This window comes from Camelina sativa, chromosome 16 (assembly GCF_030686135.1).
Source record: "Camelina sativa cultivar CO46 ecotype springtype chromosome 16, ASM3068613v1".
Classification (NCBI taxonomy): domain Eukaryota; kingdom Viridiplantae; phylum Streptophyta; class Magnoliopsida; order Brassicales; family Brassicaceae; genus Camelina; species Camelina sativa.
Window position 1 is genome coordinate 28,897,103 of NC_141895.1, and position 15,974 is coordinate 28,913,076.

Sequence of the window (15,974 nt, forward strand, 5' to 3'; positions counted from 1 at the left end):
AACATTGCTAAGCCAATTTATGTAGTTATGCTCAAAAGTAATTGTGATTTTTCTTTATTTATTTATGTTTCTTTGATATTTAAATACTAAATGCATCCATATAGTGATGTGAATGTGAATTTCTATATAAGTTCTTTCATGATACATAATTAAATACCAAATGTATCCATCAGTGATCCACAATTCAACCAATCAATTTAAATATCCCTGTTTTCTTTTAGCTCAATTCGTTTTTCTTCTAAAATACCGTAAGCCAGTTTTTATAATTATGCTATTTTTTTTTGTCTCTAATATTACAAAATTAGTATGCCACTAAATGTGGGTCGTACCACTTTGGGTTATCTTCAACTTGCAATAATTGGATGTGAATCATATCTCGTAATATTTTTAAATAGTTCCTCACAACTTCAGCTACACAAAAGTTTGCTAGTACCATCAAAAAGTTCATTAATAATCAATAGTTTAATGATGATATTGTCAAAAAGTCGGTTTGTTGCATCAAAAGTGTTTCTTTTCAAATGTCTATTCATTTGATCATTTCCCTTACGGCATTTCCACGCGACAGGGTCTCCGTCTCACCACACTATTTTTACGCTACCCTCAAAATAATTATTTTACACACGAGTTTGTTTATTTTAATCTTCATTTTTTTCATTAGAAAAAGAGAGAGAGTGAAGAAAAAGATTGGTAGGACTGTTTTGTTCTATCTTCTTATTAGATGTTTATGCGGTGTGCCCATAATTTTGTAACATCTGCAGAGTCTAACGTCGGATGACATTTGAGATAAAGGACAACTAATACTAGTTTTTGTGATATCCATAATCCTGCGTTTTATTTTTAATTAAGAAAGTAGGCTGATGGGTTCCTAACTATATATGCATGTGTAAACATATAACAAAAAGTACATAGAATAATATAATATATTACACACTTCCAATTATATGCTTCTATGAAACTTCTTGCTCGAGATCTGCTATTATTATACATGCTTTTCCATTTTATTGATTCGAATCTGATACGCTCGAGGTGTCACACTACCAATGCGCTTCTTGGTGAAGTGATCCCAAGCTGTCGTAGTTTATTTTTGGGACAAATATGTCATTTATATATATATTTATAATTTTCTTCCCCTTGTACTATCAAACTTTAATTTTAGGGATGTGAAGTCAAGCTGTCAAAGTGTAGCATTGATGAGTGCACTGCACGTAGCTTTTGGATCTCTAAATTTTGCCACGAATTGAAATTTCCAAATACCCACACGGATGTTCTTCCCTTTTTATGGCTTTAAGCCTTTAATGTTATCTTACTTTTCTTTTGTTCTCAAACATGTATCTAATATAAGTGTATCCGAGATGGGAAGGTAATTAAACAAACCTAAACAATTGATATAGAGAATCAAAATTTCTATTCAAATGCATGTTGAACTATAATAAAATCTCCTTAATAGTTTGAAGATATATGTTTAAACATAAAAATGTAATTTGTTACCCCGAAACGCATATACCGCTACTTTGTTTTGATGAAAAAAGTTCATCGAATGCCGTTTACTGTTCACAGTTATGTTCTTATCCTCCTCAAAACAACAATATTATAGTAATTCGTCTGAATAGACTGAATTATTAAGTTGATTTGTTAAGTTATATACATAGCAACTAGCTAACAGAAATACTATATTCGTAAAAGGAGAATATTCACAAGTGTGGTCATATTTTAAAATAGATACCATAAAATATACATCATATGAAAGCTAAGATTAGACATATATACATAGTTTGGTGGGAGGTAGCTCTCAATATCATGCAAAGTATGGACCATCGGCCATCGCAAGGAGTAGGTAGGTGTTTCAAAATAAGCTGGGTTGACATTAAACCAAATTAGTCTGGTTAGTTCGGTTAAATAATAACAACCTAAAAGACACCGGTTAACTTTTTGAAAAACGGTGTCGTTGCTCTACCGTACATATATCCCAAGAAGAAAAATCAAAACACAGAACCCTTATTAAATGGCTAAATCCGATTGAAACACGAACTCGATTCCGACATAATATTAACAACAAACCCTTTATACTTTGAACAAACAAAAAATACATCATTTCTTCTTACCTCAGAGGAATAGATCGAAGAAATACAAGCAGATTCGTCTCCACGACTACTAGAAATTGCTCCAGTCAAGTCATCTTATACCGTGGCTTGCGACATTTTTGTAATAAAAGGGTGAATTTTTGTCTATAGCTCTAACGTGTTCTGGGTTTTGCTTTAGGAGTCTAGTGAAAAAGGATTCATCCCCATGTCTCTCTTACGGACTCTGTTTCTTGATTTTGTTTCCTAGCTTAGTTTGAGCTTGCTTTGATGTTCTTATCCTTTTGGGTTTACTCCTGGTTGTGGCATCAAATTCAATTGCTCTGCGGCGGGGAACGCGGAGATCGGAGGCTTTTCCGTTCAAAACGTGACGGAGAACAGTATATTCGTCAGCCTCCCACACAATTGTACTCGAATTTCATGGATAACGATAAGGAGAGCTTGCTTTGATTTTCTTTAGTATGGTTTCAAATTCTTTTCAGTTACTGGTAGAAAATAGTTAATTGTTTGCTATTTTATCTTGCTACAGGTTCTTGCACTGCACCAATATAACTTGTAAATTACTTTATGTTCTCTCCTTGCCCCTACTTACCAGATTTGAATGGTTCCAGTACCACATCATCATCTGGAAACCAAATTGGAGAATGGTTCCTATTAAAAAGAATTGAATTTGTTATGATCTTATTTGTTTGGTTCCTTAGCTTGTGTATGATTTTGATGAGAATTGCTTTAGGTTCTTCTTCTGTAAAGCTCTTTTAATACTCGTCTACCCACATAGCCAGAACAAAAGTCACTGTCTTTGATTGAGTCTCTCTCCTTTCTGCATCGAGTAAAGATCAAGAAAGTCTCAATCTTGTATCTTCTCATTACGCCTCCGTATAACGATTTTTACATCAGTCTTGCGAGGGGAATATAGACTCTTTTGACTCTAGCTTCCAGTTTGCTTTTACTATTGATGTACATGCTGTCAATTCTCCTATTTTTTTTGCTGTTCTTTCTTACTTGCTGCTTGATTTTAGAAACCAAACTTTCTGAGTTCTTCTCTATCTGATATATATATATATACTTGGTAGTTTGGTTAGCGTTTATCTTGTATTGACCGTGACGGATCAATTCTTGTATGGAATTGTTAAGACAAAGTTGAAGATGTGTGACCTATGGTGTTTTATGCAGCATTTTGATATCATCTTGGTCTTTTTGGTGTTTTCTCTGGAAAACACAGTGAGGAAAATATAAGTGTTCTGGAGGAGTAAAAGAGGACAATAGGAGAATGAGAATAGTCGGACTAACAGGAGGGATTGCGTCTGGGAAGAGTACTGTATCCAACCTCTTCAAGGCTAGTGGAATTCCTGTTGTTGACGCTGATGTTGTTGCTCGAGTAAGTACTATCATCTCTCTTTAAATGTGTCACCATTTCCCATTTCGAAGAAAGAGATGCAATTTAACTCTCAAGTGAAGTGTGGGGAAATCAGAAAATGTGTTGTTTTGCTGTATAGGATGTATTGAAGAAAGGAAGCGGTGGATGGAAAAAAGTTGTTGCAGCATTTGGGGATGAGATTCTGCTTCCTAGTAGAGAAGTGGATCGGCCAAAACTCGGTCAGATCGTGTTCTCGTCTGATTCCAAGCGCCAACTTCTAAACAAGTAAGGGATTTGAGAGTTTCCCTTTTGCTTTCTCTATATTGTATGAGATCCCTGAAATTGGGGTTTTGTGTCTTTCTTCAATCTATAGGCTGATGGCTCCGTACATATCAACTGGTATCTTTTTGGAAATCTTGAGACAATGGGCGAGTGGCGCTAAAGTGATAGTTGTTGATATCCCTTTGTTGTTCGAGGTAAAGATGGATAAGTGGACAAAACCTGTAGTAGTTGTGTGGGTTAGTGAAGAAACACAACTTAAGAGACTGATGGAGAGAGATGGATTGAGTGAAGAAGATGCAAGAAATAGAGTGATGGCTCAGATGCCGTTGGATTTAAAAAGGAGCAAAGCTGATATTGTGATCGATAATAATGGTAGTCTCGACGACCTCCACCAACAGTTCGATAAGGTTTTGTCTGAAATCAGAAGATCATTGACATGGACCGAGTTTTGGCGTTCAAGGCAAGGAGCCTTCTCAGTTCTTGGCTCAGTAATTTTAGGAGTCTTTGCTTGCAAACAGCTCAACATTGGCTCTTAGCATTTTGAATTTTACTGTGGTTCAAAGTCATCACTTTTGTTACTGTTAAAAAAAAAAAAACATTGTAATAATCTTACAACTTTCATTTATTAATCTGTCTCTGACAATATCTCAAGCTACACTTTTCACTAGTTTGGTTTCACTCTCCTATTCAGTACTCAGACATCCATTATCTATCTGCAACTTTAAGCTGCGCCTGAGAAAAAAAAGAAGAAAGAAGCAGCAAGTGACCATTAATCATAGGAGGCAATGAACGGAATGACCATCAACATGAAGACATCGTAAGGGATTGTTGCGTAGCCTGTGTAACCAGGGTCATTCTCTTTGAACTTCTCTGTCAATTCCTGATAATAAGCATATGACACATGTTTTAAACGATTCCAAGTGGTTTAGATTCATATTTCAAAAATTCGCAATGGAGGTTAAAAGATCATAGTTCCTACCTTCACAATCATCCCACACCTGCAAATCCAGTAGAACAAAATCGATGATGTTTAGAGAACGAATCAAGAACCACAAAAAACGATGAAGACAAAGCAGAAAAAAAACTTACTCGAGGAAACTGTCGAAACAGAGCTCAACAATTTTGCCAGTCCCATCATCAAACTGAGTTTGGATTAGCTGGAGAACCGAGGTTGGAAGCATGTACCCGAGATGATAGAAAGCATCTCTTAGCTCAGTATAATTCATCTTTCCGCTCCTATCCCTATCGTAGCTGTCAAATATTGCCTACAAAAAAACACACACATACAATAATAATAATACATTTGAGGCATTTTAAGAACACACTTAAAACAGCTAATGAGATTGATCCACGGAAGAAATAATCACACGGTTGGAAAAAAACTTACACGCCATTGCGCAAGACAATTCCACAACTCAACATACTCCTTAGGACCTGCACATATACAAAACATGGTTTATTATTATTCATCACTAAACATAGATCATCATAACTATTCTCAAAGCTCTTCACTAATCAAAACACATCAAGAACCAATCAAAAAAATCGATTCTAGTTCAATGTTTATAACAGTCTGATTTATAATGAATCTAATCTCTCGAATCATGTAACACTTTGTACCAGTACCACCACCAAAGAAAGAGTGACTCATTTCACACTCTTATTTGAATGTAACACCAATTTTAAAAAAACTTCAATCATACAAACAAAAGCCATTAAAAACTAAAAATAAAGTTTACCAAGACGAAGCAGAGAATCTCCAGGACTCTTATAGATGAACATAAGAAACCTAATCGTTCTGTTACTAATCCCTTGGTAGCCAGAACACAACAACGCTTGCCGGAGCTCCGAATCCTCGAGGAATCCGCTCCGATCTCTATCCGCCGATTCAAAGCTCCTCACAATATCCGGATGCGTTTCCGACGAAAACATCCCGGACCCGGAGGAGGAGGTGAATTGTTGAGTTGGTTGATACGCGTAACGGTATCTGTTTTCACCGTCGTGTTGCTGATGAACGTACGATTCTGGTAGCTCCGGTGCCGAAGGTGCGTAGGCGTTTGAGTACGCCATTCAGTTAGAACTATGAAATGCTTTGAGATGGCCTTTTAAGATTCTCAAATTCTCCAGAGGTTGAAGACGACTGTTTCTGATTCCGCGTGTTTGATAAATTTTAATAGTGTAAGGCTGACGGTCGTGATTTAGGAGAATTAATCTAACGGTGAGATTGAGAGCGTGCTCTTAACTCTTTAGTGCTAGTCAATTTAAATATGGGCTTTTCATATTAATGGGCCAGTATACTAGTATTGGACGGTGAGGATTTAGTAAAAGTAATCCAATGCTCTGAATTGAGCGCGTGCGGATTGCTTTGATCAATTCAATACGGGCTTTTGATATTACTGGGCTGAGTTTGAGTGGGCCGATCTGTCTTAGTTTTTTTTTTTAACATAGGGGGCGGGAAAGACGGCGAGAGGGGGAGAGTGAAGATGGAGTCGGAGAAAGTGGTGGTGGACGAGCTGCCGCTAGCTATCGTGCGCCGTGTGGTGAAGGAGAAGCTGTCGGAGTGTTCGCCGGATTATGACGTTAGTATTCACAAGGAAGCGTTGCTCGCATTCTCCGAGAGCGCGAGGATCTTCATCCACTACCTCTCCTCCACGTATGTACGCCTTATAAAAACCCTAAGTTTCTGAAATTTCGTCGTTTGGGTTCCAATTGAGCAGTTCCAAGGTTGGGTTATTGTTAATGTTGTTTGATTGTTGCGTTTACTGTTGTTAATTTTTGTTTAATTTTTGGGTGTGAATGGATAGGGCAAATGATTTTTGTAAAGATGCAAGGAGACAAACGATGAAGGCTGATGATGTGTTTAAGGCTTTAGACGAAATGGATTTTTCAGAGTTCTTGGAGCCGCTTAAAGCTTCTCTTGAAGGTTTAGTTGTTTGTTCTTGATGAAGATCATATTCTCCTTTTTTCATGGAATGGTTTTGTAGAAATGGTTTAGGTTGTTCATAGAGAGATAGGATTGTTTGTTTTCCCAACCTTAAGGTCGTTTTGTAAGTGAATTATGTTTGGACACTCTGACCTAGGTGTGTCCGTTTTTGAGCTTATGTCTCCTCCTAATGTTGTAGTCCACATGACTGGTTTTCAGATTTTAAGAAGAAGAACGCGGGGAAAAGAGCAGGTGGTGGACCAGCTGCTTCGAAGCCTGCTGGTGGAGCAGCTACGAAGCCCACAGAGACGAAAAAGAGGAAGCAGGAAGGTCCATCAGCGCAGAAGAATGCAAGGAAATGCAAAAGAGATGATGGAGGTAACAAGAATGATGAGGAGAATGAGAATGACAACACAGAAGAAGAGAATGGAAACGATGAGGAGAACGAGAATGATGATGAAAATACCGAAGAAAATGGGAATGGTGAGGAGAGCGAGAAGGAGGATGAGGATGAGGAGAATGAGAAGGAGGATGAGGGAAACAGCCTGGAAGATAATGGGAATGAGAACGACGAGAGCGGCGATGAGGACAATAGCATGGAAGAAATTGGGAGTGAGAATGGTGAAGATAATGACAACAACAACAGCAGCAACAGTAGTGGTGAAGAGGTAGAGGGTGATGAAGAAGATGATTGAGCTCAAGGTTCCTTCATATATGTTTGCAAGGAAAATGTTTTCAAGTTTATGTTGGATTACGTTGTAAGCTTGAAGCAGTGTTTGTGGCCATGAGAATGTCATAGACTCATATCAAATTGTTTTGCTGCTCTAGTGTTAACAGGTTAACAGACATGTAAGTGAAAGTTTTATAAAAGAGTGAAGAACCAATTTTTGCTTAATTATTCATTCTGATTTAGAGATCAAAAAAGCTGGGAAGCTAGTCTAAGAGCAAATTTTACAACAAGAGCAAAAACTCTAAATGGGAAACGTTTGACACGTTTAATATTTTTTGAGTTCGGATGTATAAAAAAACTAAAGGGTCACTTGGCTTTTCACTTCATGTACTCGGTGACACGCTGCGAAATATCATCGAGGAAAGACACAAAGCCCATGGCACTAGCAAAACCGCTACCATCGACGTCTTGTTCTTCTATAAGATAGTTCTCAAAGGCAGTAGCATCGTCTTGTCCTCCTCGGATAAACATCAGTTTTGGTGTGATGCTCCTTTCTTGCTTAACCTTATTTATGGTCTTCCTCAATACACCTGTACGATCAAGTTCATAAATCAACATAACCTGACAGATGTAAAGGTGGTTGAAGTGGATTTCATTTGGCGAGCAAACTTACAGTCTTGAGGAGGAGGGAAAGGTATTGACGGGTCTGCTGTTGATGAGTAGAAGACTATCAAAGTGGTATATGCATCTAGGAAAAATATCGGACTACCACTTGTTATCAATGCCGCACGGCTCAATGAATGACGCGGGTATGCCAGTGTATCCGGTGTTGAATATGACATTAGCGCTGGGTAAATCCCGCAGTGGAGCGAGCTCGGGTCCAACACACTGCGATTTTGAGAAAACAAAAACACAGTAAATCTAGAGGGTTTGATTGTTTGTTAGCTTATACATGGTATATAATAAGGGCTTTTTTGTACTTGTAAACGCAAATGCAGAAATTGACATTTGTAACAATTGCAGTCTAAGATACAATAAAACTCACAACGAGTCATTAGGTTATTGGGATGATTTTACCTGAAAAGGCATTGCAAGTAGATTCTGTAGTCAGGATGAACACCTTCTTCATGAAACCGGAGAAGGGGATTACGCAGTAAGGCAAAAACTAAGCGAGGCAAAGGCTCAAGTTGAGGACATTGTGAAAAGGTGATATCAATCTGAGAACTCATCGACTTGTTTCCGTTTTTGTATTGGACGAGATTGAAGGCATCGTTGTATTGTGCTGTCAGGATTACTAGCCAATCATGAAGCAGTGCCCTCCCTTCTCGGACTCCATCTTCCAGAGAGGCTAAAATTACCTGCAGAGAAATAATTACAAAATTCCATACATAATTAGCAGATTAATAACGGATCCATTTCTTTCACAGGAGCTGGGATAAAAACATGAAATGACATTTACCTTGTGAACAAGCAATGAGAGAACAACTTCATGATCCACACTGTCGTAAATTTCATTGATGTTGCGGGCAGTTCCAAATTGCATGGTTCTGATCCTTAGTCGTCTCTGAAGTGTGTGTTTGCCTCTGTAAAACATAGATTAGATCAAATCTATAACGATACTCTAGAAGATCCACAGTATTGATTAGGATGCATTGCAATTCTGGGCTCTGGCATAGACTGTGTAAAAGTTTACAACAGGATATAAAACGTTAGGGCGGTTTAACGTTTACTATCAACTTTATGCTTTGGCGTGGCCATCGTACTAGTACTCGATTTATAAAAAATTCAATTAAAAGCTTAGCCCCCTATGTTTACCAGTGGCGTACAATCACTACATTAATCAATCAACAGCATGGATATCAACATACCTACTTGACGATGACATTTCAGAATTTGACAATCCCTCGGGAGGGACAACGACTGTGTACTGAAATGCAATTTGCACCACTGGTTGCTCTCCAGAATGTCTGGAAAAGGTAATGATCAATAAGAAGTTAGCATCTTTGAGTGCCATGTCTTTTATCAAACTGGTGACTTCCTCTAAAATGCTTAACTTTTATTCTTCTTGGATTCAAAAATTTAGTACAAGTTTGATAATTCTAAAGATAATAATATCTGATTGCATGTCAGGAAAAGCATGACAATGACTAATCAAGGACCAGCCGCTTAACAAAAGTCTGTGAGTTCATGGGAACAATTTGCATTCATTTCATCACTTCCACCCAATCATAAAAAATTTATAGGAAAACGCAATTGCTGTTAAGTTTACCTGGAAAATCCAGTATTATCTGCAAAATCAAAGTCATAAGCATATGTTGCATATGAATCACAGCAAATGATATGTTGAAGGTTCTCGTACTGTGGATCAGGAAAGAAGTGACCAAACTGCAAAGTACGGCTAAACTGTTAGGTGAAGCAAAATAAAGAAACAGAAAAGATCATTATTTGAACTTTCGTTTCTCTCTAAACCACATACAGAGTTGCCAGGTTTGAATTCAGTTGACGTTCTCAATCTCAAGACGCAATTGAAAGCATACGGCCGGTTAAGCATCCGAAACCTGCAAAAGAACATCATGCAATTTTGTTTTAATTAATTTGGTAACACGTGAAGAAAGCACAGCTAAAGTAAGAAAAAAAAAATGCTGGCCAAGCATCAGAACTAACATGTCTTGGGGAAGAGTTGAATCATCAGTGCTTGAATACAAAAACAGCGATCCACCACTTTCGATGCTAAGGAACTTCAGGGATGCTAAATCTGTGTACTCATTTGTAACTGCAAATAAATCTACGCATACACCTGACTGGACAGCAATGGTGGCCTATAAAAGAGCCGTTAGATCTACGCCCATAGTATATATCCATCTTGGAGACAGAAAATTTTGAAATAAGAGTCTTACTAGGTCTTTATAGAATGGTGTTTGCTCAGGAAGCAAAGCACGATCAGCATCTACCCTTTTACTTGCATATTGTTCACCATATCTACTTGTATCCAGTTGCCCACGTCCATAATCAGGAGGACCAGATAGGAAAGCAAACACCCTAGCTGCACTTATCTCAAGTCAATAAAACACTACCCACTACAACTATGTTGAAATATATAGAGTATAGGCATGCTATATAATTTTACATACCTAAAGCAAATGTATTCCCAAATTCAGATCCTAGATAGTTAAAAAGAGCTTCCATAGCTGTACCAAAGCCTCTACCACCCATCAACACACTATCCAGTCCTTGAGCTGCTTCAGATGATCTCTCCCAGGAAGTTATTGGTCTGAGTGTCTCAAGGGCAGCAGCAATACGATCCTTGCAAGTTTCTACCTGCATGAAGTATACTAAGGGAACTTAGTCTCTTTTCTGGTGTTCCTAGCCATGTGATCCAACAATCACCATGAATCACCAAGGAAGTAGGAAACATGAAAGGCGACGTTAAGAAATGACCATACCGGAGCCAAAAATTGTAACAAGGGCATAACATCCTCAAGTTCTAGTGATAAACTGCCCTCTGCATCAGGGGGAATACATACATTCTTTAGAACTGGTATAGGTCCTTGAACATCATACAGTCCTATTTTGTGGCTGAACGTAACAAGACCAAAAAGAGCCCCTGGACTTAGAGCTGCAATATAGAAAAACAAGAGAGAAAGTTTCACTCTCAGAACACATTCACACAGAAGATGAATGAATCTTTGTCTTTAAATTTTGTATGAAATCACCTTCCAGAGCGGCTAGCAATGCACTTTTTGTATGCTCCAAAAATTCCTCAGAAGCTGTAGATTGAAAAAGTAAGCATGAGCAACACGAAATTCGAAGAAACATTTCAACAAGTAGATGACAGTAATACAATTCAAAAGAGCAGTTTGACGTTATAAAAGCAATCATATATGGATTGTTCTTGCGGACATCAAAATGATACAAGAATGAGAGACTAGGACGTACATGAAGTACACAAAACATTATGTCACAAGACCATTCAAACAGAATTTTTTTTGATAAAGACCAGCTGAATGATAATTAAACTCACTTTTCAGTACAATTCGAAGTAAATCTGTACCATAGCATAATATCTCATAGTCATGGCAAAATCACAACATAAGAGACTTGGACATTCACAAAGTACACCACATTATATTCAAAGACCATCCAAACAGAAACTTCATGAGAACCAGAGCTGAAAGATCATACAATTCAACGTTCGGAACAATTCGAGGTAAATCTACTACAGCTAACATGCCCTATTTTCAAAGTCATGGTAAAATCACAACATAAGGAAGCCAAAACTCGATATATACGACAGAGAAACATACAAAAAACCAAGCTAGATTCACAATCTACACCAACTCATAGCACATTGCTTTTGAATACAATCCAAAGTTCACCAACGCACAATTCAACTAAAATCTACACTGATCACAATGAGCTTCAAACACAAGAGAGAAGAAAGAAGACTTACACGAGATATCAATCGCCGCAACATACACAGGCCGCGCTTGAGTCATCTCTTCCTCCGATCCATCCACTAGAAAACAAACAATTTAAGCAAAGAATCAAAACCAATTCCAACAAAAAACAAAGGGATCGGTACAAAGGCGACGTGATAATATACATACGAGGCAACTCAAGATCAATGAAGGAAGAAGACATTTCAGGTATAGACTGAGGATTCGAGTAACGAGCAATAGCATCTGAAGGCAATCCATTGAGAGTTCCGCAAAGCGAGCAACTCCAAGCCCATTGATCAAGCTCACAGTAGGTGTTGAAGTAAGCGTAGCAGTTTTCGCAACGAGGAAGAAGGTGGCCGTTAGATCCGTACGCTGGTCCGATTCCGTTCTCGTCTTTAGCCGCGAATGGTGTTACCGTCAGTCCCCAAGGGAGTCCTGACGCCTCTTGAGCGTCTATATCGATCGGAAAACGCGACACCGTTGCTCGCACGGCCATGTATGTTCTCAGATCTTTCCGATATAGGTGAATTTTTTGATTCTGGTTATTTCCTTTTTTTGAAAGGTTTTTGGAGAATTGATGTGGGTCGGTGAAATTGGATGAGCACAGCGACAATTTGGCGCAGGTTAGCATTTTATGTTATATTCGTCTTCGGCGCATGTTAGTGTAATGATGTGAACTTATTTATAAAGAAGTTTTTAAAAAGGTCGAACTTCGACCGTCGAAGTGATGAGTTCTGATAAAAAGGTACCATTACAGCCTTCCTATTACTCCATGCTTCTTTTGTTTTTGTTTTTGTTTTTGTGTTTGAGGTCACCAGTTCGATCTCCCTCGTCAACATAAAAGTTTTCCAAGTTTTATACAATCACATTAGTAATGTCTTTTCGTCTTTGTAGCAAATAATATCTAATCACTCTTTTAACCCATTTGAAGAGGAAATGTGGTCATTACAAGCTCTCTCTCTCTCTCTCCCTACCTTAATTTAGCTCAATCATAGACTTGGTAGAAGCGCATCAAAGGACACCTCGTATTCACGAAACTGCAAAATAACAAAAACAAGGCTCAGTATATGTGTTGCGAAGAAGCTTAGTACGGGTTTTAACTTTTGGAAATCTCTTAATTCGTTGCAGCATAAAGCCTTTTTTTTTTTTGTATTCATGGTTAAATATTTTAACTGTTTAATCCAAAGTTCAGATCAGGGAATCGACATATTTTAACCGCCTAACTTTCATGATCTTCAGTATATACAGGTGAAAATGATAATGGAAACTAAAGAAACCTGCTTCACGATCTCTTCATATTTAGCGGCTAAATGTTTCACTTTAGCTTCTCCTGACTGTCTTACCTGCTTAATCTTGGCAGTATTGTCATCAACCTGTTGATATATAAAGAACGAAAAAACTTACGGCTATGATAAAGCATCGTGCACAACAGATTCATATTGTTAGATGTTTACAAGGCTACAAGCTATGGAGCAGGAAGCATTACCACAGCTACTACTGATTCCACATCCGTTTGCCTGGCTTCAAGTTCACGTCTTCTGGATTCAACCTCCACGTTTAGGTTATTCAATTGTTTTGTCCAATCATCAAACATGACAGCTTTTTCTTTCTCTAATTGTTTCAATGATTCGTTCAACTGTCCCACTGTTGAGAGAATAGAGAATTACAGCCTCCGTTCCAAAACAAAACTATGAAACAATATCTAAAGAGGAAAGAAATAAAACAATGACTCGCCTTTTCTTTCCCGCTCAACCACTTTCGCCTCAACTGATTTGTCCACTACTCCATCTTCGCTCAACTTAGCTTTAAGAGCTTTGAATTCTTTCTCAACAGCTTTCGCATTGGTTACCTGTAACATCATTAAACAACACACATAAAAAATGAAACACAATTGGAAGGATCTGTGTGTCGCCACATTTATCATACATGGTTCACAATCTACAAGCAATGTAAGAGGAAGGATTATTTTTGCTTGGTCACCTGTTCGTTAATTAATTGCAGTTGCGAAGATGACTTTGAAATTTTCTTGAAGGCCTGCAAAAGACACCCATAGTTAAATGTACTTTGTTACCTCAACATCAAAGAAAACTTTCATGGTAAACGTATTACGCTCAGAAAATGAAAGCCTAAAACAAAAATTCTGAAGTAACAACATAGAATAAGATCTCAATCTAAATAGTGTCCACCTTGGATTCATTCTCATCCACTATACACCAAAATAAATGAAGTTCTTCCTAAATCTCCTTGACAGAATTCCGTGAAGTATGAACAAAGGTGATAGAGCAATAAACACCTAAGACTTGAAATCCTCTTTCTCTAACCAAATGGTAGTATCCGCAGTGACCTAGGACTCGATAATTTCCATTAGTTAACCATCAAGTTGCATAGGATGTCCTAAATGCATTTAGCTACGTGCTAATCAATAAGAGTTAGTATTAGTCTAGATTTTTCATTAGATACCTTTTCATAAACCTCAAGAATGGCAGCCTTTTCCTGGAAAGTTTCCAGTGCTGATTGCTCAGCTTTCTTTGTTTCCCCAAGTACTATCTTCTTCTCTTCTAAAGCTCCCTGTCTCAACATCAATCGCTAAAGCCAGTGCACACAAAATATTATCTTAAGACTAGTGTGCTAGTGGGAACAAAAATATACCTGCAATTTGTCTGGAGATTGAACAATTTGTGAGCGGAGGTTTGCATTTGCTTGGACAGTTTGCACAAGATCAAACTCTGCTTTGGAAATCTGTAGAGAAAAAATACACATGTCAGGACACCTGTCAGATTGAAGCCCGTGCAAATCACCTGATTGACAAATGGTATTTGTTTCTTCACCAACTTAATCAAGGTAACTTCAAAATAAAATAACCCAATAAAGTTAAAGGAAGGAGCTCTCAACAGCACATCATGCTGTTTCTTACCTCGTTATCCATCTGTGTACTCTTCTCTCTCATTTGTTGGAAGGTAGCTCTCAGTGACATCTGCTGATTATTCAGTCCTAATATAGTCTGATTGAGTTCTTCAATGCTCGCTTCTAGCTCTTGGACAAAGGGTAAATCCCTTTCAACGGCTTCATCAAATTCTCCAATCTCTGCATTCAACTGCATGGAGAGACCCATTCAGAAAGAAGAGAAATGGATATCTAATGTGATAGATATAGTTTTTCGTTGCATTACCTGGGCAATCTGTGCCTCCGACTGCTTCCGCTCCTCATCAAGGAGAGTCAACTCCTCAGCCTTTTCTTTTATTTTATTCATTTTTGAATCTCTAGTACATAAAAATAATCATGAGAGCATCAATTTTGAATCACTAGCACAGGAAAGAAGATATGAGAAAACATGAATGCACTAAATCTGGCAGCGAAAGAGTAATAATATGTATTCTCATCTTAAAATGCTAATTTCTCTGTTCCTTACATAAATACTATGTGCATTGCAAAACTCCTAAAAGATACTCTTGTTATTATCTCCAAGTCACAAAAAGATTCACTAGTTACTGTAAGCAAGAAGGCCATACCTGTGTAGAGCATAGTTCACAAATGAACTGATGAAAAACTCGGTCCGGGATGGTTCGGGGCGTATCAGATCCTTGTAATTCATCAGTAATGGACACTCCACCATATCTAGCATATCTTTCACTTTGCAATAGAGATCCGAATATTGCAGTGAGGTGACATGATGATCTGGATTCTCCAATTCCTGCAAAGCCTCAAAATCGACTTGCCCTTTCTCTTCTCTACAACGGATATTTGAAAATTAAAAAAAAATTAGGGGTTTGGAAAAATTAGGGATTTGTAAAGAGGAAATAAAAAGGGGGTTTGGAAGGGAGGGGAGGTGCTTACTCTTTGAGGACGTCGAGATAGATAAGAAGTCTGATGTAAAGCTCAGAGACGAAGTCGAGAGTAGGGTTTTTGAAATCGTCGTCCGTAATGCTCGCAATCTGAGCATCCTTGAGGGCAGTGATGATTTCGGGACGTGATAACCTCGGATACTCGTACGGTGACATTATGCAGTTTCGATTTCTGCTTCTTTTTTTTGTTGTTGTTTGTGTGTAAATGGATTGGATTATTTCGAATGAAAGTGAAGAAGAGCAACAAAGGAAGGTGGCCGCAGTGACAAAAACACGAAGGGAGCGTAAGAGAAAGGAAGAAAAACAAAAAAAACGGAAGATTTTTAAATTTTGAATTTAAAATTAATGGGCCTTATTGGGCCTTTGAGTCTAAACGCGTTTGA

The 15,974-nt window shown here is 37.9% G+C and overlaps 5 protein-coding genes across 13 annotated transcripts; 2 read left to right on the top strand and 3 right to left on the bottom strand.

Annotated features, from left to right (window-relative positions):
* The first annotated feature begins 1,894 nt into the window (after positions 1 to 1,894).
* LOC104752632 (dephospho-CoA kinase) lies at positions 1,895 to 4,360 on the top strand. 8 transcript variants are annotated; one of them, XM_087491078.1, is made up of 5 exons: positions 1,987 to 2,213; positions 2,329 to 2,537; positions 3,252 to 3,456; positions 3,575 to 3,720; positions 3,809 to 4,360. In XM_087491078.1, exons 3-5 carry the CDS (start codon positions 3,349 to 3,351, stop codon positions 4,251 to 4,253), a joined length of 699 nt encoding a protein of 232 aa, XP_087347204.1. In that variant the 5' UTR covers positions 1,987 to 2,213; positions 2,329 to 2,537; positions 3,252 to 3,348; the 3' UTR covers positions 4,254 to 4,360. The 8 variants fall into 8 exon arrangements, with proteins under 8 accessions (XP_019094074.1, XP_019094083.1, XP_087347204.1 ...); XM_087491079.1 differs by having other exon boundaries at positions 3,301 to 3,456; XM_019238533.2 differs by having other exon boundaries at positions 2,334 to 2,537.
* Positions 4,271 to 5,892, bottom strand: LOC104752631 (putative calcium-binding protein CML48). Its single transcript, XM_010474820.2, has 5 exons — positions 5,457 to 5,892; positions 5,105 to 5,151; positions 4,807 to 4,982; positions 4,697 to 4,715; positions 4,271 to 4,597 (listed from the first exon to the last, which is right to left on the bottom strand). The coding sequence occupies exons 1-5, from the start codon at positions 5,785 to 5,787 to the stop codon at positions 4,487 to 4,489; spliced, it is 684 nt and encodes a 227-aa protein (XP_010473122.1). The 5' UTR covers positions 5,788 to 5,892; the 3' UTR covers positions 4,271 to 4,486.
* A 228-nt stretch (positions 5,893 to 6,120) lies between these two features.
* On the top strand, positions 6,121 to 7,535 carry LOC104703556 (uncharacterized). Of its 2 annotated transcripts, none has more exons than XM_010419583.3 (3): positions 6,121 to 6,370; positions 6,522 to 6,640; positions 6,860 to 7,535. In XM_010419583.3, the coding sequence occupies exons 1-3, from the start codon at positions 6,201 to 6,203 to the stop codon at positions 7,333 to 7,335; spliced, it is 765 nt and encodes a 254-aa protein (XP_010417885.2). In that variant the 5' UTR covers positions 6,121 to 6,200; the 3' UTR covers positions 7,336 to 7,535. The 2 variants fall into 2 exon arrangements, with proteins under 2 accessions (XP_010417885.2, XP_087347454.1); XM_087491328.1 differs by having other exon boundaries at positions 6,141 to 6,374.
* On the bottom strand, positions 7,525 to 12,460 carry LOC104752633 (protein transport protein SEC23 D). The gene is made up of 14 exons (XM_010474822.3): positions 11,918 to 12,460; positions 11,761 to 11,826; positions 11,024 to 11,077; positions 10,754 to 10,926; positions 10,442 to 10,628; positions 10,208 to 10,353; positions 9,975 to 10,129; positions 9,787 to 9,868; positions 9,580 to 9,695; positions 9,179 to 9,277; positions 8,770 to 8,893; positions 8,388 to 8,668; positions 7,984 to 8,198; positions 7,525 to 7,900 (listed from the first exon to the last, which is right to left on the bottom strand). The coding sequence occupies exons 1-14, from the start codon at positions 12,378 to 12,380 to the stop codon at positions 7,689 to 7,691; spliced, it is 2,373 nt and encodes a 790-aa protein (XP_010473124.2). The 5' UTR covers positions 12,381 to 12,460; the 3' UTR covers positions 7,525 to 7,688.
* Positions 12,461 to 12,567: 107 nt separating this feature from the next.
* On the bottom strand, positions 12,568 to 15,890 carry LOC104752635 (kinetochore protein NUF2 homolog). Its single transcript, XM_010474825.3, has 11 exons — positions 15,584 to 15,890; positions 15,259 to 15,477; positions 14,919 to 15,009; positions 14,664 to 14,843; positions 14,399 to 14,488; positions 14,210 to 14,317; positions 13,730 to 13,783; positions 13,484 to 13,598; positions 13,236 to 13,393; positions 13,027 to 13,122; positions 12,568 to 12,786 (listed from the first exon to the last, which is right to left on the bottom strand). Exons 1-11 carry the CDS (start codon positions 15,745 to 15,747, stop codon positions 12,739 to 12,741), a joined length of 1,323 nt encoding a protein of 440 aa, XP_010473127.2. The 5' UTR covers positions 15,748 to 15,890; the 3' UTR covers positions 12,568 to 12,738.
* Between the last annotated feature and the right edge of the window lie 84 nt (positions 15,891 to 15,974).

Bases quoted from the DNA above. Each gene is read 5' to 3' on its own strand.
- LOC104752632 (XM_019238529.2), top strand. From the start codon at position 3,349: ATGAGAATAGTCGGACTAACAGGAGGGATTGCGTCTGGGAAGAGTACT. The intron at 3,457-3,574 runs GTAAGTACTATC...TTTGCTGTATAG, and splicing joins ACGCTGATGTTGTTGCTCGA to GATGTATTGAAGAAAGGAAG. The intron at 3,721-3,808 runs GTAAGGGATTTG...TTCAATCTATAG, and splicing joins AAGCGCCAACTTCTAAACAA to GCTGATGGCTCCGTACATAT.
- LOC104703556 (XM_010419583.3), top strand. From the start codon at position 6,201: ATGGAGTCGGAGAAAGTGGTGGTGGACGAGCTGCCGCTAGCTATCGTG. The intron at 6,371-6,521 runs GTATGTACGCCT...GTGAATGGATAG, and splicing joins ATCCACTACCTCTCCTCCAC to GGCAAATGATTTTTGTAAAG. The intron at 6,641-6,859 runs GTTTAGTTGTTT...ACTGGTTTTCAG, and splicing joins GCTTAAAGCTTCTCTTGAAG to ATTTTAAGAAGAAGAACGCG.
- LOC104752631 (XM_010474820.2), bottom strand. From the start codon at position 5,787: ATGGCGTACTCAAACGCCTACGCACCTTCGGCACCGGAGCTACCAGAA. The intron at 5,152-5,456 runs GTAAACTTTATT...GTATATGTGCAG, and splicing joins AGATTCTCTGCTTCGTCTTG to GTCCTAAGGAGTATGTTGAG. The intron at 4,983-5,104 runs GTAAGTTTTTTT...GTTTTTTTGTAG, and splicing joins ATTGTCTTGCGCAATGGCGT to GCAATATTTGACAGCTACGA.
- LOC104752633 (XM_010474822.3), bottom strand. From the start codon at position 12,380: ATGCTAACCTGCGCCAAATTGTCGCTGTGCTCATCCAATTTCACCGAC. The intron at 11,827-11,917 runs GTATGTATATTA...TTTGTTTTCTAG, and splicing joins CATTGATCTTGAGTTGCCTC to TGGATGGATCGGAGGAAGAG. The intron at 9,696-9,786 runs GTATGTGGTTTA...CGTACTTTGCAG, and splicing joins AATTCAAACCTGGCAACTCT to TTTGGTCACTTCTTTCCTGA.
- LOC104752635 (XM_010474825.3), bottom strand. From the start codon at position 15,747: ATGTCACCGTACGAGTATCCGAGGTTATCACGTCCCGAAATCATCACT. The intron at 15,478-15,583 runs GTAAGCACCTCC...TATCCGTTGTAG, and splicing joins TATCTCGACGTCCTCAAAGA to AGAAGAGAAAGGGCAAGTCG. The intron at 14,844-14,918 runs GTAATGCAACGA...CTCTCCATGCAG, and splicing joins CGGAGGCACAGATTGCCCAG to TTGAATGCAGAGATTGGAGA.